The sequence below is a fragment of the Drosophila subobscura genome, chromosome A (genome assembly GCF_008121235.1).
Source record: "Drosophila subobscura isolate 14011-0131.10 chromosome A, UCBerk_Dsub_1.0, whole genome shotgun sequence".
Classification (NCBI taxonomy): domain Eukaryota; kingdom Metazoa; phylum Arthropoda; class Insecta; order Diptera; family Drosophilidae; genus Drosophila; species Drosophila subobscura.
In genome coordinates, this window is record NC_048530.1 from 3,206,667 (window position 1) to 3,225,381 (window position 18,715).

General features: G+C 44.0%; 7 protein-coding genes and 1 long non-coding RNA gene across 13 annotated transcripts; 3 read left to right on the forward strand and 5 right to left on the reverse strand.

Annotated features, from left to right (window-relative positions):
• Positions 1-127: 127 nt before the first annotated feature.
• LOC117903522 lies at positions 128-18,547 on the reverse strand. 2 transcript variants are annotated; one of them, XM_034815640.1, is made up of 2 exons: positions 18,514-18,547; positions 128-1,054 (listed from the first exon to the last, which is right to left on the reverse strand). In XM_034815640.1, the coding sequence occupies exon 2, from the start codon at positions 1,011-1,013 to the stop codon at positions 453-455; it is 561 nt and encodes a 186-aa protein (XP_034671531.1). In that variant the 5' UTR covers positions 1,014-1,054; positions 18,514-18,547; the 3' UTR covers positions 128-452. The 2 variants fall into 2 exon arrangements, with proteins under 2 accessions (XP_034671531.1, XP_034671532.1); XM_034815641.1 differs by lacking the exon at positions 18,514-18,547 and adding an exon at positions 1,105-1,189 and having other exon boundaries at positions 128-1,039.
• On the reverse strand, positions 1,941-3,206 carry LOC117903520 (FAD-linked sulfhydryl oxidase ALR). The gene is made up of 3 exons (XM_034815634.1): positions 2,776-3,206; positions 2,479-2,714; positions 1,941-2,415 (listed from the first exon to the last, which is right to left on the reverse strand). The coding sequence occupies exons 1-3, from the start codon at positions 3,145-3,147 to the stop codon at positions 2,253-2,255; spliced, it is 771 nt and encodes a 256-aa protein (XP_034671525.1). The 5' UTR covers positions 3,148-3,206; the 3' UTR covers positions 1,941-2,252.
• Positions 3,634-5,710, reverse strand: LOC117903516 (beta-parvin). Its single transcript, XM_034815628.1, has 4 exons — positions 5,486-5,710; positions 5,011-5,100; positions 4,655-4,926; positions 3,634-4,589 (listed from the first exon to the last, which is right to left on the reverse strand). The coding sequence occupies exons 1-4, from the start codon at positions 5,604-5,606 to the stop codon at positions 3,969-3,971; spliced, it is 1,104 nt and encodes a 367-aa protein (XP_034671519.1). The 5' UTR covers positions 5,607-5,710; the 3' UTR covers positions 3,634-3,968.
• Positions 5,819-6,325, reverse strand: LOC117903523 (transmembrane protein 203). Its single transcript, XM_034815642.1, has one exon. The coding sequence runs from the start codon at positions 6,288-6,290 to the stop codon at positions 5,853-5,855; it is 438 nt and encodes a 145-aa protein (XP_034671533.1). The 5' UTR covers positions 6,291-6,325; the 3' UTR covers positions 5,819-5,852.
• LOC117903521 (ribonuclease P protein subunit p20) lies at positions 6,257-9,200 on the reverse strand. Of its 4 annotated transcripts, none has more exons than XM_034815638.1 (4): positions 8,927-9,198; positions 8,556-8,864; positions 6,406-6,513; positions 6,257-6,333 (listed from the first exon to the last, which is right to left on the reverse strand). In XM_034815638.1, exons 1-4 carry the CDS (start codon positions 9,098-9,100, stop codon positions 6,307-6,309), a joined length of 618 nt encoding a protein of 205 aa, XP_034671529.1. In that variant the 5' UTR covers positions 9,101-9,198; the 3' UTR covers positions 6,257-6,306. The 4 variants fall into 4 exon arrangements, with proteins under 4 accessions (XP_034671529.1, XP_034671526.1, XP_034671527.1 ...); XM_034815637.1 differs by having other exon boundaries at positions 6,307-6,333; positions 6,382-6,513; positions 8,927-9,199; XM_034815635.1 differs by having other exon boundaries at positions 6,279-6,513; positions 8,927-9,200.
• On the forward strand, positions 10,435-14,418 carry LOC117903524 (cytochrome c oxidase subunit 6B1). Its single transcript, XM_034815643.1, has 2 exons — positions 10,435-10,538; positions 13,867-14,418. Exon 2 carries the CDS (start codon positions 13,892-13,894, stop codon positions 14,123-14,125), a length of 234 nt encoding a protein of 77 aa, XP_034671534.1. The 5' UTR covers positions 10,435-10,538; positions 13,867-13,891; the 3' UTR covers positions 14,126-14,418.
• Positions 10,451-13,416, forward strand: LOC117903517 (zinc finger CCCH domain-containing protein 13). 2 transcript variants are annotated; one of them, XM_034815631.1, is made up of 3 exons: positions 10,451-10,538; positions 11,078-11,333; positions 11,808-13,416. In XM_034815631.1, exon 3 carries the CDS (start codon positions 11,819-11,821, stop codon positions 12,932-12,934), a length of 1,116 nt encoding a protein of 371 aa, XP_034671522.1. In that variant the 5' UTR covers positions 10,451-10,538; positions 11,078-11,333; positions 11,808-11,818; the 3' UTR covers positions 12,935-13,416. The 2 variants fall into 2 exon arrangements, with proteins under 2 accessions (XP_034671522.1, XP_034671520.1); XM_034815629.1 differs by having other exon boundaries at positions 11,795-13,414.
• LOC117903526 lies at positions 15,917-16,985 on the forward strand. Its single transcript, XR_004649508.1, has 4 exons — positions 15,917-16,081; positions 16,146-16,262; positions 16,399-16,488; positions 16,548-16,985. It is a non-coding gene; the product is annotated as an uncharacterized LOC117903526 (long non-coding RNA).
• Positions 18,548-18,715: the final 168 nt, after the last annotated feature.

The window sequence follows — 18,715 nt, forward strand, 5'->3', positions numbered from 1 at the left end:
GCGAGAGAGCTTTCACTGTACGAGCCAACATTTCGGGGTAAACACATTAATCAGTGTGTGTTTGTGTGTGCGTGTGTGCGTGGTACATAGATTAGATTGGGAATAGTGAAAAAACAGATTTAAATAATTTGCTTTCGATTCGGAGTGATTTTTTGTTTAATCATTGCATTACTCATCAACAATTTAATAATTCGAGTGCAACGTTTGGTTTGCTATTTTTTTGTTTTGTACAAATTTGTATTTTAGCCTGCGGCTATAAGTATCATAGAAATAAAAAAAACAACAAATTTAGAACAGAATTAATGAGATATTCTGGGTTCTGGTTTCTGGTTTGTTCGAGTGCAGTTTCAATGTTCCGTTCCGATTTTGCTGGAGACAAAAGCGCAGAGAAAACTGAAGCGACAGACGACAGGATCAGTTGATGATGATCGATCGTTGACTAGATTTTCCTCCTAAATAAGCTCGCCATGCTCATTCACCTTGATGATGCGCACCCGGGCATGGCGTTCGGAGAGCAGCTGGTCGATATGCCGGCCAGTGCTGGTGCTGGAGTCGCCGTCGCTGTTGGCAAACAGTCCTAGATTATCCTTGATCAAGTGATCGACCGCACAGCCGTCGCACTGGAGAATAACAACGCCGCTGTAGTAGGCCTCCTCGCTAATGGTCTTCGTGTTGCGTGTGTTGCACAGCTTGCAGCGGTAGACCAGCTCCATGCGACGCTGCATGCGGCGGAAACGCTTCAGCGTTGTGGGCGACAGTGAGCCGCTTTGCTGGGCAACCGCCGAGCGGCCAATGTCGAACGGCTTGGCCGTGAACTGGCAGGCGTCGAGGATGGAGCGCGGTATGGATAGCGGCGATGGCCGGGCATCTTTCAGCGCTTTGTCCGCATCGGCAAGGGGCAGGCTGGGGTCCACAACCGCCGGCTGCTGTGTGGCATTAAGGATAGCGTTCTGTCCATTTTGGCGCAAGTAGTTTAAAGTACGCGATGTAAAGATGTTGCGCAATGCGTTCATCTTACATCAATCTGGGCATAATAACGCTGATGTGATGGTTTATATTTATTCACTAGGACCGTTTGAATAGTTATTACGGGCGGACACTAACCTAACGCACGTGTGGACTGCTTAAAAAATAATTAAAGTTTGTTTTTTTGTTGACCAACTGCGCCGTGCACAGCAGTGCTGCCGATTTGTATTGCTTCCCGTCAGATCTGGCGTTTTTTTAAATTCCAGCGACAGGTAAAGCTCGTTTAGGTCTATGAAATACTATAAAAAACCTATTAAATATCACCTCACCTCATCTAAAAAATGCCGTAGAGCCAAAAAATATGTTTTTTTATGGATATTATTTTTATATTTCGGCTTTGATTTACTTTTTGCAAGTTAAAAACAGCTTTTTTCTGTTGAAAGGTTGGCAGCACTGTGTCTCTGCTGCAAATTACATATGTGTGTAGTTGATGTGTAGAAATTGTGTAGTTACATTGTACAATAGGTAAGAGTATGGAAATTTATAAACATTCCAGTATATGGAAACTTTAATTTTAACCAATCCAGTGTACAATGTAATCCGGTCGGATAAAAATATAGTTTCCAGGCTGAGGGCTGTCTTGCTTGCTGTCACACAAATTATAGTTTTATTATGGTTAGCCATAAGCGAGCCATCAGCGGACCTGTCTTGTTTAAAGACGAAAGTCTAAGGAAGGCTGATCGCCATGGTCATGAATATTTGTTTTAAAAGGAGCTTATGTAACGCTACCGGAACTTGAACATTAAAAACCTGAAAAGAATCCGATACATCTGCGAAGGGTCATTCCATTCTTATCAGACAGCCCCGTCACGATACAGAGATTAAGAGAGTTGTGAAATATGTGAAGTTCCCTTGCATATCTGCCCTCAATCTCACAATCAAAGTGATGTTGAATAAACTAGAATTCATTTGAATTGGGTTGGTTTGATACATATAATTTAACATCCTAACTCATTCACCAATAATTGCTGAAGCATTTGCATGGGGAGAAGGAAATATTAGCAAAGAGGCTCAGCGGGAATTTGGCACGCCAGTGGAGGGCGTACTGCCTGAGCACTGACTAGATGTTGGATGTTGGAGGTGGGGGCCCGTGTGCATGTTGAACAAAATGCGAGTCAAGTCTTCTCAACATGGTTGCGTGGGGGGAGGAGGGAGTGGGTGGAACGACTGCCTGGAAATCCGTCATGGCTATTATGAGGTGTAGGTAATCCCATGATTGGATCCATCTAATCACAGGAACCATCTAGCCAGCCATCACGCCATCGCTCGTTCACCTTTGTGCAATCGAAGAGGGGCTTCCCGAGCTTGTCATTTACTCGATTGTGGAACATGCACAGCCACGAAGACAGCTCCTTTTGAGAGTTCACATTGATTGGGTTCACGGCAAGACTGTGGGGAAAACGCACGACTTAGAGAGAGAGCAAGAGGCGGCAATGCAAGAGGCAGACTTACTCAGTGCGGAAATCCTTTGCACAGAACTCGCACGGATAGAGGCGGGAGAGTACTTCAAAGAAGGATTTCATGTCACGCTTCTCGTTGTCAGTCGGATTCTCTGAGTAGAAGGCGGCCATCGTGTGAAGCAGTCCCCAGGTGGAGATGCCCAGGCTGACTTTGTCCAACGGGCAATCATCGCGAGGCAGCTCGGCCGCGTTTACAGTCAACTTCTCTGTCGCTGCCGTGTGCTTGTCCTAGAAGACAATGGCCGATTATGACGGGTGCCATATGGTTTGGGCAACATTTTTGACTTACCTTTGAGCTCTGCACATTTGAGATTATGCGCTGCTGCTTGGACCATGACTTGAAGTCATTGCAAGTGCGACAATTGGAGTCGGGATTCGCCTGTTGTCTGTGCGAGGCAAAACCATGCTCGGGCTGCTGCCGTCGGAATGAAGAAGGATCCGTATCCGACATTATTATTGAATGGGGATCTCGTAGGAATCGCAAGATGCTTAGCTGCGCACGTCGCACGTACCGCCGGGCTGCGTCCTCAAAGAGCTCTTGCTGGGTATACTGGAAATAGTGACGTTCACGTAGAACAAATAATGATGATGCTGCTAGCAGGCCGCCTGAAATCTTGAAACTTTGCCGAATTATTGTGAAAGTCGTAAAATTCAATCGCATGGTTGCCACCTTGTTGCAAAATGGCACATTTCGTAGAAACCGTTTTTTGTTTTGGCTAGTTATTTATGCTAGTTTAGGCAATGGAAAAGCGTGTTTTAGCCTTATCTCTTCATTTTAAAAATATAGCTATTTGTCATCTGAAAAGCCACAAGTCTGATGGCAATCGAACATGGATTTATACACGATTTTTACATGGACTGGTAAATACTGGAAAATATTAGAAAATGCTCCAAAATACTAAAGTAGTAAACAGATCGATAGTCAAAGGGCGCGAGGAAATCGAATCATTTGAAGTAATCAAACTGCGAAGCGCCCAACTGCAACAGACTTAGTTTCTTTGCCTTAAAAATGGTACTCACATGTGGAGACCAGTACCAGAACCGGGTTTGTGCATGAACCTATGATAATTGAAAATTTCCAACAAACGACGATATACAATTTTCGAAATGTGTTTGTGACATGTAACGAAAAGGTCTGGTCTGTGTGTTATTATTATTAGTCCAAAGGCACACTTTTAGTTTATTATTATTAATACGATATACAATGTAAAAATTCATTTAGTAACAACTACGGGCTGTGTAAAGACAAGTGAACAACAACTGGCCGTGGGAAGGGGAACGTGGAAATGGGGAGGGGGGATGGGTGGGCGTGGGTGGTTAGCTCTGAACAGCTGACAATGGTTAGATAGTACGTACACATACACATAAATAGTCGCATAAACACATTTAAAACAAAAAATTAAAATAAAATATTTAGAGTAAAAGTGAAGGGGTGGGGGTGGGTGTTGGGTTTGGTGGGGGGTACATGACTTAGGCTTAAGCTTAGGCATAGTCCCTGAACATGGTGAACAGACTGTAGAGAACACGCAGTGTGGACTTTAGGTCCATGTTGACAATGTCCTCGGGCCGGGCCTTTGGCTTGGGCAGGCCCACGTCCTGCATGAGGTCAAAGGCGAACGCCACATTGTTGACCATTTGGTCTAGATCCTGGGGCGTCAAATGGAACTCGTGCAGCGGCACAAAGAAGCCACCCAGCAGTCCCATCAGCAGGCACAGATAGACGCCATCACGGAAGTCCGTATTCAGATCGGTTATCTCAAAGTTTAGCTTTGCCAGGTGCTTGTTGACGAACGTGATGAGAGACTTCTTCACCACGGCCAGCTTGTCCGGCGCACAGTCGATCAGCGTGTCGAAGGCATCCTTCTCACACCGCATGCCCAGGTCATCGTACTCGGAGGTGATTTGTTCCTGGAACTTTTGGGCATTCAGAACGCCCGCATTCTTTTCAGCAATCACCACAGTGACAAACACGTTCTCCGGCAGGCGTACGGGCGCTCGGAAGTGACGCACTAGAGCGACCAACAAATGCAGAATGGCCACAATGTTCTTTGAGTGAACGCTGGCCACCGACCACTTGGGTATTTTCTGATGAAAGCCGAGTGTCTGTTTGCGGATGAAAGCAATTGATTAATTAATCAAATACATTTTAGCCGCAGGAAGCTACTCACATGGTTGACGGCCTTCAGGACTATGTTGAGCTTCTCGTGCTGGCCCTGCTCAGACTGTGTGACCTCGGGCACGTCTAGCTTCTTGCCCGTCAGCTTCTCCCAGAGCTTGTGCAGCACCTGGCCATCGTACATGTCCTCCTCCAGCTGCTGGACTATTATGCGCTGCTCCGCCAGCTCATCGTTAATCCAATCGACCAGAATCTTCTGCAGTTTCACCACCTCTGGATCGTTGATCGACTGCGGATCGATGACAGCCCGCTGCTCGTGTTCGCCTGCAGGGGATTCAGGCAAGGCAAGGCAAGGCAAGGATTGAAGTGAACATTTAGGACGAACTTTTATTTAGCGGATTTACTTACGTAGAGCATAGTCCTCGGGTGGTATGTCATATTGGTTGGGCGATCCCGGCGAGTCGATGGCATATTTGCCCTCCTCTTGGATTTTCTTCACTGCGTGGGGCGAGAAGGGAATCGGGGGACTATTATGACTAATGACGACACAATGAACACCCTTTGATGAGGCAGTCTGTGGCCCCCAAACCCAGAAACAAACAAGACACACACACACACAGGCACTTAGAGATCACAACTTGTTTGTATGCGTCACAAATGACGCAATGTTCTCAATGGCTGGGGGACCCAGTACAGAGGCACAGGCAGAGTCACATCTGCTCCCATAAACGTTCCCTAGATGTTCTTGAAGGCGTTGTCTGGATACTCATCGACCGCATATTGATTGTTTGATGTGTAACAGGAGATTTTATTGGGTCAACACAATCTTATATGATATTGATCATATATTTTAAGGTGTTTTTAGCATAGTATTCGCTCTCACCTTCGCGGGTGCCGCGTTTGCGTCCCAATGTGCTAAATTTGTCCCAGAAGCTGTCTTCCTTTTCGCCTTTTTTGATTGCCGTGGGCGTGTGCGGTGATTTTGGACGACTGAGAGTGGACATGGCGACGCGATAAACTAAACAAAACAAAAAACAAACGATGTCGAGGCAAGGCAAGGCACTTTTTATGTTATTGTTTCCAATAATTTCTCCTCGGGTTGCCACCTTGCTAGACTCTGGCGTTGCCCAACACCGCATGCCCAACACTGATGGTGCATAGTTTACATAAATTATTTTTGTGTGGTTTATGATTTTACAGTGGTTTACTTAGAAACTATTATAAGGCTATGGGGTCGAATTATGTATTTTTTATATAGAATTGGGCAGCTGACAGGCTCGGACTGCCACCAGCTGCAGCAAGACGAATATTGGCGAGAATACCTCACTGTACTCCAGCGCCGTATTTCTTCCCGAGAGCTTGAGACACAACAGATACTTGAAGATGGCAATCAGCACAAGGAAGTAGGTGCTCCACATGAAGCGATGCAGCGCCTTGCGCTTGTTGTCAGAGTCCAGATACATGCGAATGCCCACAATGACGCAGAAGTACGCATTGCAGATGTCAATGAAGAACAGGGGACTGAAGACGGTGAACCAGTCCTTCATCAGCTCTGGGAAAACCTCGTTTAAGGTGCCGGATATTTTAAAGGCTAGCGTTATGGTGAACACGAGCAGGCCGCACAGGTTGACCAGGATCTCGAACTCGGTCAGGCCCAGCCAGCGCACCAGCTCCGATAGTTTGAACATTTTTTACTTTTGAGACCTAGGGATTTTGTTTCTTGGCCTCTGCCTTCTGTTCCTTGGCGGCCTTTGCCTTCTGTTTCCTGGCGGCCTTTGCCTTCTGTTTCTTGGCGGCCTTTGCCTTCTGTTTCTTGGCGGCCTTTGCCTTCTGTTTCTTGAAGTCTGCCTTCTGTGGGTGCTGATGTTGCTGCTTCGGCTGTTGGGGCTTCGGCGGCTCGCGTTGACTGACCTTTGGCAGAGCAGGCGGAGCCGGAAGCTGGGGCACGTCAATGTTAAATAAGTTGTTGCTAAAGATCCTGATATGCAGTGCCGAGTTATTTCGCTGCCGAAACGTTATATCGTCCTCATCACACAGCGGATGCAGCTCGTCCACCAGCTGTATGGTGGAGGTGTTGATGGTGTAGCCTAAAGCGCCCTCCGAGGTTTTGATGAGACGCAGGGCAAGGTTGAGGCCTCGAGTGTTCGAATAGCCCATGCAATGCAAGAATATCTCCTTAACGCCCGAATTGAGCAGTTCCTTGCATCGCTTCTGCTGTGCCTGCAATCGTTTAGCGTGTGAATGACCATCTTATTACTTGTTAAACGCAATCTAGTACGCACCTTGAAGTCTGTTTTGCTGGTAATGTAGATGTTGCGGCCGTCGTTGGCAGTACGAGGCGGTAGCTTGCGCACCACTCTGTGAGTGGCACCGTCGCCCTGGTTTCGCCTAGAGTGGCTGTTTGTATTGTTGGTTCTTGGCTTCGCACCGAGCTCAGGTGCATTACTTTCCATCATCAGTGTAGCTTAACTATATCCCATTACTTTCTGTGTGGTGTGTGTTTTAACTAGACCCCGAAATTATCCCGATTGTTGCGCATTAGTAAACACACATTTTCCATGGTCTGGCACGCCGGCACTAGCTGTCACATCTTTGACAATTGCCGATTGTTCTCCGTTTCGCATCACTATTCTCCAGGTGACCGTTTACGGTATATTTTATACTTTTCGGTATATTTTGACGTCGAAATTGAGTCGTCGGTATATGTACGGTATATCGGTATATATAGATTTATTTCGATAATTGTTCGGTGGATTACGGTATATTTGAGAAGGTAATACCACTAACCAAATAGTAAAATAAATATCCAGCTTTGAAGAAGCAAAACGTCACCGCTAAATGTGCGTCTTGGAGTCCCAGGCCTCTGCCTGGAGTCCCGGCTACAAGTATTAGTGCGTGTAGAACACGCAGCAGAAGCCCAAGCTACATGAGTATTAGTGCTTGTAGAGCGCGCAGCTAGAAGCTACATTTGTATAAGTTCGTGTAGCCAATGATTTTGTAGCGCTCCAAACCGGTTTTGTCTTCATTCACACGGACACTGCAAGCAATGTATGTGTTGGTGCGTTGACTTCCTAAACTGTGATGGAAAGAAAATTCGTTTTGATGATTTGATTTTGTTTTCGGGGCTTGGCGTATGAACCTGACCTGCCGCAACATGTGCAGAATGAGGGGTGGGGGTTGGTGGCCAGACCCTTGGGGGTTGGAAAAAATAAATATACCAATAAAAGTTGTTATTGTATTTGAATGCTGTAATTGTTTTAAATGCAGATTTTATACTTCTTTATTCAAAATTGTATGCATATTATGGAAACGCCGTCGCTTCTCGACTTCGTTGCTGCCGTATTATTAACATTGTTACCAAATCCATCTTTTACAGACAAATCATTTCAGATAAATATAAACACATACATATATATATGCATATATATATACATGTGTATGTATGTTGTATGTACATACATATCAACTTTTCAACTGCTATTCTCGTCGTCGTTTCTGTTCTCGACTTCATATATTATACTTTTATCGCCCAACGCAATTTTCAGGAAAACAATATAATTTATTTCCCTCTTTGTTCCGCGCGCTTTCACTAATTGTCAATGATACTGAAGACAAAGCTCCCGTGCTTCCAGAGGGGGTGTAAAATATAAGGTCATAAGGTATACAATCCAATAAAAAAGAAGTATATATAATAAGAAAAATGGATTCTTCAATAGGATTAAATTATTGTTTCAGTGGTGAAAGTTTTTGTAAGCTAGTAATATCAAATAGAACATCAAAATCGAAGAAAATAATTTAAGGCCACGGTATATTTACAGTATATTTTGAAGATGCAAGGGTATATTTCGGTATATTTGTGAAGGTCTGTGTATATTTTATCGATAATTCCGCGGTGACACTGCTATTCTGTCATTAGGGGTTCGTTGAAAATTCGGCGGCTCGCGTTGACTGACCTTTGGCAGAGCAGGCGGAGCCGGAAGCTGGGGCACGTCAATGTTAAATAAGTTGTTGCTAAAGATCCTGATATGCAGTGCCGAGTTATTTCGCTGCCGAAACGTTATATCGTCCTCATCACACAGCGGATGCAGCTCGTCCACCAGCTGTATGGTGGAGGTGTTGATGGTGTAGCCTAAAGCGCCCTCCGAGTTTTTGATGAGACGCAGGGCAAGGTTGAGGCCTCGAGTGATCGAGTAGCCCATGCAATGCAAGAATATCTCCTTAACGCCCGAATTGAGCAGTTCCTTGCATCGCTTCTGCTGTGCCTGCAATCGTTTAGCGTGTGAATGCCCATCTTATTACTTGTTAAACGCAATCTAGTACGCACCTTGAAGTCTGTTTTGCTGGTAATGTAGATGTTGCGGCCGTCGTTGGCAGTACGAGGCGGTAGCTTGCGCACCACTCTGTGATTGGCACCGTCGCCCTGGTTTCGCCTAGAGTGGCTGTTTGTATTGTTGGTTCTTGGCTTCGCACCGAGCTCAGGTGCATTACTTTCCATCATCAGTGTAGCTTAACTATATCCCATTACTTTCTGTGTGGTGTGTGTTTTAACTAGACCCCGAAATTATCCCGATTGTTGCGCATTAGTCAACACACATTTTCCATGGTCTGGCACGCCGGCACTAGCTGTCACATCTTTGACAATTGCCGATTGTTCTCCGTTTCGCATCACTATTCTCCAGGTGACCGTTTACGGTATATTTTATACTTTTCGGTATATTTTGACGTCGAAATTGAGTCGTCGGTATATGTACTGTATATCGGTATATATAGATTTATTTCGATAATTGTTCGGTGGATTACGGTATATTTGAGAAGGTAATACCATTAACCAAATAGTAAAATAAATATCCAGCTTTGAAGAAGCAAAACGTCACCGCTAAATGTGCGTCTTGGAGTCCCAGGCCTCTGCCTGGAGTCCCGGCTACAAGTATTAGTGCGTGTAGAACACGCAGCAAAAGCCCAAGCTACATGAGTATTAGTGCGTGTAGCCAATGATTTTGTAGCGCTCCAAACCAGTTTTGTCTTCATTCACACGGACACTGCAAGCAATGTATGTGTTGGTGCGTTGACTTGCTGAACTGTGATGGAACAAAAATTCGTTTTGATGATTTGATTTTGTTTTCGGGGCTTGGCGTATGAACCTGACCTGCCGCAACATGTGCAGAATGAGGGGTGGGGGTTGGTGGCCAGACCCTTGGGGGTTGGAAAAATAAATATACCAATAAAAGTTGTTATTGTATTTGAATGCTGTAATTGTTTTAAATGCAGATTTTATACTTCTTTATTCAAAATTGTATGCATATTATGGAAACGCCGTCGCTTCTCGACTTCGTTGCTGCCGTATTATTAACATTGTTACCAAATCCATCTTTTACAGACAAATCATTTCAGATAAATATAAACACATACATATATATGTATATATGCATATACATTGTATGTATGTTGTATGTACATACATATCAACTTTTCAACTGCTATTCTCGCCGTCGTTTCTGTTCTCGACTTCATATATTATACTTTTATCGCCCAACGCAATTTTCAGGAAAACAATATAATTTATTTCTAATTGTCAATGATACTGAAGACAAAGCTCCCGTGCTTCCAGAGGGGGTGTAAAATATAAGGTCATAAGGTATACAATCCAATAAAAAAGAAGTATATATAATAAGAAAAATGGATTCTTCAATAGGATTAAATTATTGTTTCAGTGGTGAAAGTTTTTGTAAGCTAGTAATATCAAATAGAACATCAAAATCGAAGAAAATAATTTAAGACTACGGTATATTTACAGTATATTTTGAAGATGCAAGGGTATATTTCGGTATTTTTTTGAAGGTCTGTGTATATTTAATCGATAATTCCGCGGTCACACTGCTATTCTGTCATCAGGGGTTCGTTGAAAATTTTTCGTCTAACATTTTGGAACAACAAAGGTATGTTTTTCGACCCAGAAACGCAATTCTAATTGCATTTGCAAGCAAATTGTAAGCCTCGGTATTGATTTAAATTGCATTAAATGCAACCCAAAATGCGCACGAGCAATCTTGTGGCGAACCGAACACACGCATACACACACACACGCATCTGTCCGCTGCCGAGGCATTGGCAGAAGGAAAAATAGTGCAAATCAAATTACATAACTCGTTTATTTGTATATACTTCAAGTAGTTTGATTTATAAAATTCTACATCATCTGCATAAGTAAGTTACCAAGTAAGCGAGCCATCTAAGTTCAACATTGAGTTACATAAGTCTTAAGAGTGGCGACCGAATGAAAAAAATGAAAGAGAAAAGAATCGAATCGATTCGAAAAGTACCACCCAATCGCAAGTCGATGTGCCCCCCCAGAAGCCTAAGTATATTCCTAACCACAAATGTAGAAAAGAAAGATAAACCAACCAAACCTCCTTGCACAACGTTTTGGTTCAAGTAACGTTTTGTATTCATGCGTTCAAGTCATTTTTCCATGCAGGCCGAATATCCGATACGATTTCAGAGTCCTCACATACCAAGAGTCAGAGTAAAACAAGCACAAAAACAAACACAGGCAAGCCAGCAGGCAGGCAAGACAAGGCAGCCAGCCAGCCAGCAAGCAGGCAAAGCCATCAAACGACGGATAATCCAGCCTGGATAATAGAAACAGCCTACGGAAGCGAATGCGGAGAAACATCATCTGATCTTGGCCGGCAATCGTCATCTCTTCTCTCCTAGTGGACAAACGCAAACAAGTAAATTTTACCATTTCTCATTTTAATCAAGTCAATCAAAAAGAAAAGAAATAACAAGAGCAAGAACAAGAACAAGAACAAGAACAAAGAATCAACAATCCAAGGGGACTCACTATCGAGTCTACTAAATCCAAGTATCCAAATTGCATAAGAATCCGATCCCCATACATATGTGCGGATATATCTTGTGAGGTGGTGCTCAGTTCTTATTCCATATAATAATCTCGTTGCCTCACCTGGCTGAGTGCTGGCTGCTGGCTGCTGGAGACCGCTCCAGCTCCAGCTCCAGCCAGGTCGGGGGAAACCAGAAACTGCTTGCCGACCCACAAGGAACGATTAGCGATTTTGAACCACAACCTACAGATATACAGAAAAGAAAACAGATACAGATACAGATATTGTGTATGCATAGGTATTCCGTAAATGCGAAAACTGCAACTGCTTGATTTAACGCGGCACAGTTTCGAATTGCAGATCAACCCGACATGTCGGCCGCTCGCTTGCCCTACTATCAGCAGGATCATCCGACGGACCAGCAGCGGCGCGGTGGACGCGGCCAGCGCGGCTATCCCGAGCGCCATGCCTCCGGCTCGCATAGACGGGATCGTAGCCGCTCCGTAGAGCGGCGACGCTACAGTCGCAGTCGCTCTCACTCTCGATCTCGCAGTCGTTCCGCAGAGCGTTCGGGCCAACGGCGACGACGTGACGAGCGGAACGACGAGCGACGTCAACAGCAGCCGACGCGCTACCATCGCGAAAGGGACTCCAGGGAGCGTTCACGGGATCGGGACCGTGAACGCGAACGCGACCGCGACTACTCCAGACGCTCTGGACATTATTGTCGTTCAGACTCGCCTGCGTCCGGTAGCGGAGTCGGAGTCGGAGGCAGTCTCAGTTCCAGTTCCAGTCAGCGACGCCATCGCCAATCATCTGGAGATCCGAATGGTGCACATCCGAATTCACACAATGAGGCCCAGCCAGCTAACAGCAGATCCCATGCCATGTCCGCGGTGGGCGCCTATTACAACCTAGACACAGAGGAGCCATTCGACAAGGAGCGAATTCATCGTGAAATGGAGGAGAAGCTGCGCGAAGCCCTGGCCAGAGAGGGCAAAGTGTATCCGCCACGCAAGCCTGAGCCGCCGTCGCATCCAGTCTTTGCCAATGATGGCTCGTTCATGGAGCTGTTCAAGAAAATGCAGTCGGAGAAGAGGCAGCAGCTGCAGCTGCAGCTGCAGGTCGGCCAGGACTATCAGTTGGAGAGCAGTGTGCTCGCATCGGGCAGTACGGAACTGCAGCCACCGATAGAGGCTCATCCGGGCATACCCTGCCTTCCCGCCATTGCAGTGGGAGCTGTAAGCAGTGCGACAGCGCCCTACATTGCCGCAGCGGCAGCCGGAAAGTCTGCCCCACCGCCACCCATGGTGGGTAGGCGGCGCGGCGGCAAGGTGCTAAAGACCGGCATGGTGGCCAAATTGAAGACACAAAATGAACAGGAAGTGGATCCGAAAGACTTTTGGTCACTGTATCTAGCCGAGGTCAACAAATACAAAAGCAATGCCTGTGACACGGACAATGGCAAGCGTCCGTTGGTCAAGTAGGGAACAAAAGTGGAAAAATAAACTTGAACGCAGAAGACACTACCACGCTCCCTTCAGGAGCGATCCTTCCCTCCTTCCTTGCTTTATTCCCCGCACCACAGCCACCAGCCAGACTCAGACTCCACGCTCGAAACAATCCGATCTAGGCAAACACGCGCGCGCCTGCAAGCTCACATTTAGATTACTTATGCAAATGATGATAGAAGTCGTAGGATTCGCAGTGAATTGTAGTTTCCAAAATGTAAATTACGATCAATCGATGGATGTTTTTTTAAGTTTTTTTTTATATACATATATACATATGTATGTATATTAGTATGTAAGTTTGATACACGTTAAGGGACGAAGCCGTAGCCGCTGCCTCAGTATAAGAATACAAATGATTGAACATAGAATAGCTCATAAGTATCGTAGCATAGTTGATTTATACGAATTGTATGTGTAACTCTTTCTACTTATATTATATATATACATACATACATAATACATGCATATACATGTGCAAGCATATTATATAGTGCATAAAACATAATGCATAATGCATTATGCAAAGCGCGCACAAACCTTGAGGCAAAACTAACCAATATGATTCTTTATAATCTATCTCTTTCTCTCCGCATACGTTCCATGCACCAACCAAAAAAACACTCGACTTGACTCGTCTCGCGTACGAAACATTGCCTCATTTCCTCTTCCTTAATTCAATTCTTTATAATTTATGTAACTTTCCACATATTAACCGACCATCAACTGAATATCAACCGACTATCCATCTATCTATCTCCTCTCTCTCTCTCTTTCCCGCCTTATCCCCTCTCTACCTTGGTTTACAATTTGCTTGGTTTCCTTTTCATTTTTGTGGTGTTTTTGTTTTATTTTGTTTTCTTAACTAAAGTCTATATGCAATTTTTCATGTCTAAAAACAAAAACAGCGACAAGTCACTAGACAGCAGCAACATGTCGGCCCATAAGCTGGAGACCGCCCCGTTCGATCCACGTTTCCCCAACCAGAACGTGACCCGTTACTGTTACCAGTCGTACATCGACTTCCATCGCTGCCAGAAGAAGCGCGGCGAGGACTTTGCACCCTGCAACTATTTCCAGAAGGTCTACAAGTCGATGTGCCCCAACGCCTGGGTGGAGAAGTGGGACGATCAGCGCGAGAGCGGCACATTCCCGGGCCGCATCTAAGCATCCCAGATGCAGAAGCAGAGTAAAAACACCAACCCCACACTACACGCTAAGCAAAACAAACACCACACAGAACAACTGTGCAACAACACGACACGTTAAATAGCAACAACAAACAGGCCCAACTAGAACAGAGGGTTGTGTGTCATCCAACGTCCCAGAGCCAGGATATCCAACAATTGCAGCAACTATGTCACACACCAAAACTGTTTATGTTATTATTTTCCGGAGGTGAAGAAAGCATTGACTAAATACAAGTACACAATTGTTCAATTCTGTGAATACCAATTCGATTCGATGCGATTCTTTTTTTTGTCGTTTCTTTGTTGTTGTGGAGCGACAGAGCTGCAAAAGCACGGGCCACTGTTAGACGCTGTTTCCATGCATGGAACTAAAAAATAAAAGTGAACACAAAAACGATTTAATTTGATTGCATGCCGAGCCGAGCAGCAAATGATCGATCCATTGCCTCTCCTAGCTAGCTCATACGTGTATATATTTATGGTGGTAAGTAATCGGACGCAGGAACTGTGTGTTGGCTGTGCTGTTGGCTGTTGGCTGGACCATTGTGAAATTACTTATGTACAAGCGTCGTCTTCACCACAGGGCACTCACTTTGTAGGACCAATGCGCTAGCTCTAACCCTTTCTGGCGCTTGTGTTTTGGAGCGTGGTGAATAAGTTAGAGGTCCTCCCCACAGCGGACAACGTCACCTTGTTAGTAGTAATTTCACCATGGGTTGGATTAGCTCGAAAAGCAAACAACTTGGCAGAATCTTTAGGATATTGTGAGTCGATAGAGAGACAAACCAAACGACTCTTTCGACTCAGACAAAAGCTCATGTCTAGTGGCTCATAAGGGAATTGTAATAACTTGTCCATAAATGGTTTGCAGTGCTTTCATGAAGAATGAAATGAAAAAATCACCAATTTTGTACGAATTTTAGTGTTTAATGTGGCCATCGAATGGGAACAAAGGTAAAGGCAGGGGCCTCTTGCAGGGGCAGACTCGCATTAAACCAATCAAAAACGCCGTCAACTGGTTAAAAAAGTGGAATATATTCTCTCCAGTGGAAACAAGTCCATATATTCCAGACGTGTTGCACGGATATTTATTAATTTGAGTTGTTGCAGTTGAATCTGATCAATCGAAAGGTTTGTACTGTTCCCCATTGCCTCGGAATTTGCGATATTCTTGCCAGATTCAGGATTTCAGGCAGCCTTTCGTATGAGACAATGCGGTTCAAGCTCTGACCTGAATCGAGTTGCGAGTCACAGTCAAAGTCTCAGTCCAAACACAAGTCGAGAGAGGAGTCAATGGGCTTTGCAGAACACACATAGGGCGTTTATGCCCATACATACTGTGCTCTGAGCTTCGAATGGGTACATTTTCATTGGCTTCAGCATGCCTTGTAGGAAATTCGATGGATATATCTTCAAACAATTATAAGAGCTTGGGCAGCGTGACTAGGAAACCTTAGAAAAGCACCAACAATGCGATCTTCTGAATGAAATCAAACAAATCGAACAAATTTACAGAACATTTCACTGAAACTAGCAGGCCATGAAATCGTCCGGCCCTTGCCTGTTTTGAGGAGCCTAGATTTTGCTCCGAGAATATTCAGTACACTGCCTAGGGCAGTAGAGAACACATCTACTTTTGTAGAGTCGGAAAAAATCAAAATTTATTTAGAATAGAAACATTTCGGAAAAAGTAAAACAAAAATTTAAGTGAAAAAGAAATATTTGTCGGGTGAAAAAATGTTTCTTTAAAATTAAAAAAAAAATTGTTCCGTTCAAAATTTAAATTAATTTTCAATTGGTTAATAATTTTAATAATTTTATAATAATTAATAATTTAATTTAATTGGTTAATAATTTGGTTAATAATTAATTGTTTTGAATGGTTCTCGAGAGTTACCTTCAGTTCCTTCCTTTCGTTTCGAAGCAATATTTCGTAAGTGTGCTCTGACATTTTTGTTATGCGGAAAAGCAACGAAATTCATTCCATTCCCAAGCAGTGATTGATACGATATGATATGATATGATTTGATTGATTGATTGACATTCGACACGTACCGGGCAGGGCAAGTCCTGTCCTTACACTTTCAAGACGTTCAAGAAAAAGCCATCGCCTAGTAAGTACAAAAACGAGCAACCTAACCCATACAAAGGGTTATGGAACCTGACTGCTGTCAGGGTTGCCAGCTGCTTTCACGCAGCAACTGTACTTTCCCCAGCTGATTTTTCTTTTCTTCACATACTTCCATATAGTCTTGTGGCGACTGGCCTTTACGCCCTGTTTGGCCTGATGGCTTTCGGTAACCCTTCCACTCTTCAACAATGCATTCCCGAAACCAGAGAGTAAGTAAAGTACAGTTAAACAAAAGTCAGTGGTATTTAATAAATGAATTTTAATTTAGATTGAAACACACAAAAACCAGAATTCCGGTGAAAGAAGAAAACATATCCAGCAATTGCAGCAATATCTGGCACACACCTAACTGCTTAAGCTGTGTTTAAACATGGACACAAGTCAACAATTTAAAATAATTGTTGAAGACACGTAAGACCCTAGGGCTCGGGGTCAGCACGGCTAATCATACCAGATCCTTGGCATACACGACCAAGGATATCTCAGCAATTGCAGCGAATATTTATTACACTAAACTCTTTATGTTTAGTCACTTACACAACTTAACAGTTTATTTAACCGTTCAAAGACAAGTACGACCCCAAGAGCCCGGGCCAATGCTCTTTTCTGCGGTGGACCGCATTGACGAGCAACTGCACAGCACAGCACAGTGCACAATTGTTCAATCTGTTCAACAACAATAAATGCTTAAGTTACCCACTTATCATGTTAGATTACGCAATAAAATGCAATTTCAAATCGATGCCACTATGATTTTGTTCGATTCCAAATAGCTGCAAACAGAGAAGAAGCTTCTGCCCCAGCAGAACTCCGGATTCCGAAAAGTCTCAATTTTGGCCACCAAATGAGAAGAAGGTCCATCCATGCTGTTTGGCCTGCGTGGTTTATTTGTTGTAATTGTTATTCTTTTTGGATATTGTAAAGGGTGTGTGTGTGTGTCCAGGAGGAAGGCCATTCGAAGCTTTGATTTCACTTTGTCTGATTTGCATAGTTTGTACTCGTAGTTTGGGAGATGTTAAGTTGAGATCATGGCGAGTGGAAATTGATGCAGAGTATTCTCTACAAAAGTGTCCATCTTAGGGTAAATCTTATGTCTAGCATTTACTCGGAGACGGATTGGCAAATTCAAAGTGAAATCGAAAACCGGAATAGCTCCGATGGCCCTTCTGCCTCCGTAATTACTATTATTGTGTGTCAGTGTGTGGATTTCTTGGGTTGCTAAATCTGGTAGTAATATTATAGACTTGAATGGAAACCCCTGGCTGACAAGAGTTCCCTTAAATGCCGAGAGAGAGCCACAGAAGCGACGACTTCTGTGTGTCCAAAACCACCGCCATATGAGACATTGCTGTTGAAAGCCAGTAAGCATCCATCATAACTGCAATGGTAACTTAGAAGCCGGGAAAACAATAATAATGGATGATCAAATATCAAGAAGTAGTCGTAACAAATCAACAAGATGCAAGGATGTCTCTGCCTGGCAATGTCAAATGTCTTTCAAGGCTCTTTGTGTGTTTGTATTTTCATTTTATATATCACTAAAAATGAATATAGTCGTACGTACATAGATACCTTCAACTTGCGTTGATCGCCAGAATCTATTGGAAGTCTTTTCTTTCCTAGTTTGTACCGCAGTTTTGAAAGGATCTTAGCTCATAATAATATATGTAATATTATCCCTATAACTAATGCTAAGACGGTTGAACGAGTGGTTCCGTACTTGACTTATCTCCATGGGGTTGTCGTTATTTTCCCCGCTTTCACATACGATCTATCGGTCCAATTCAACTGCTGAAGCTGCTATCTAGCCCGTAACGGCCCACACCTGGGTTCCGCACTCGGCCACGACGTTGTCAGTAAGTTGTTGTGCGCCACCTATGTGCTCAACCGGGAACCTAAGGTACCCCATAATGAAATGGACAATATTAGCTGATTGTGAAACCTTAATGCTGGATACTTCTAACCTCTGTTTAGTGAGAATGGATTCTATGTCAGCATGGTCAAGTAGAGAAGGGCTTACCAAGTCGGCTTCGGTCCTAACTCTGTAAAAATAATTCTATTTCCAGCCAATGGTGTTTCGTACACCCGAAATACATACCTCTAAGGCATCCTCCCTGGCTTTGTTGTTCAAGACGCTCGCCGCGTCTGCCGTGTGAACCATAATGCAGACGAATACCGTAATAAGCATTAACTTCCCTTACTATAAAACGGTAACGTGCTGCCAAAAAGCTGCATTAATATTTCCCTAACTTCTTGTTCTAATAAGTCCTTTTGGAACTTTGTTTTGTTCCCTTCAAGTAATGGCCTAAAAGCCAGTTCTTGGGAACTTCAAGCACTGCAACTGGAAGCTTTGAAGATGGGACTATTTTTGGGTATACTTTATCAAAGACACAACCCATAGCAGAGATCAAAGCCATTTTTTGTTCTTTCTGCTTT

Excerpts from the sequence above, each read along its gene's own strand:
- LOC117903517 (XM_034815631.1), top strand. The coding sequence starts at position 11,819 with ATGTCGGCCGCTCGCTTGCCCTACTATCAGCAGGATCATCCGACGGAC.
- LOC117903522 (XM_034815640.1), bottom strand. The coding sequence starts at position 1,013 with ATGAACGCATTGCGCAACATCTTTACATCGCGTACTTTAAACTACTTG.
- LOC117903516 (XM_034815628.1), bottom strand. The coding sequence starts at position 5,606 with ATGTCCACTCTCAGTCGTCCAAAATCACCGCACACGCCCACGGCAATC. Across the intron at positions 5,101-5,485 it reads CAAACGCGGCACCCGCGAAG|TGAAGAAAATCCAAGAGGAG; the intron begins GTGAGAGCGAAT and ends CGCCCCACGCAG. Across the intron at positions 4,590-4,654 it reads TCCTGAAGGCCGTCAACCAT|ACACTCGGCTTTCATCAGAA; the intron begins GTGAGTAGCTTC and ends ATCCGCAAACAG.
- LOC117903524 (XM_034815643.1), top strand. The coding sequence starts at position 13,892 with ATGTCGGCCCATAAGCTGGAGACCGCCCCGTTCGATCCACGTTTCCCC.
- LOC117903521 (XM_034815635.1), bottom strand. The coding sequence starts at position 9,100 with ATGATGGAAAGTAATGCACCTGAGCTCGGTGCGAAGCCAAGAACCAAC. Across the intron at positions 8,865-8,926 it reads CCAGCAAAACAGACTTCAAG|GCACAGCAGAAGCGATGCAA; the intron begins GTGCGTACTAGA and ends AAACGATTGCAG. Across the intron at positions 6,514-8,555 it reads CTCCGCCTGCTCTGCCAAAG|GTCAGTCAACGCGAGCCGCC; the intron begins GTCAGTCAACGC and ends GCTCTGCCAAAG.
- LOC117903520 (XM_034815634.1), bottom strand. The coding sequence starts at position 3,147 with ATGCGATTGAATTTTACGACTTTCACAATAATTCGGCAAAGTTTCAAG. Across the intron at positions 2,715-2,775 it reads CAAATGTGCAGAGCTCAAAG|GACAAGCACACGGCAGCGAC; the intron begins GTAAGTCAAAAA and ends ATTGTCTTCTAG. Across the intron at positions 2,416-2,478 it reads GCAAAGGATTTCCGCACTGA|TCTTGCCGTGAACCCAATCA; the intron begins GTAAGTCTGCCT and ends TTTTCCCCACAG.
- LOC117903523 (XM_034815642.1), bottom strand. The coding sequence starts at position 6,290 with ATGTTCAAACTATCGGAGCTGGTGCGCTGGCTGGGCCTGACCGAGTTC.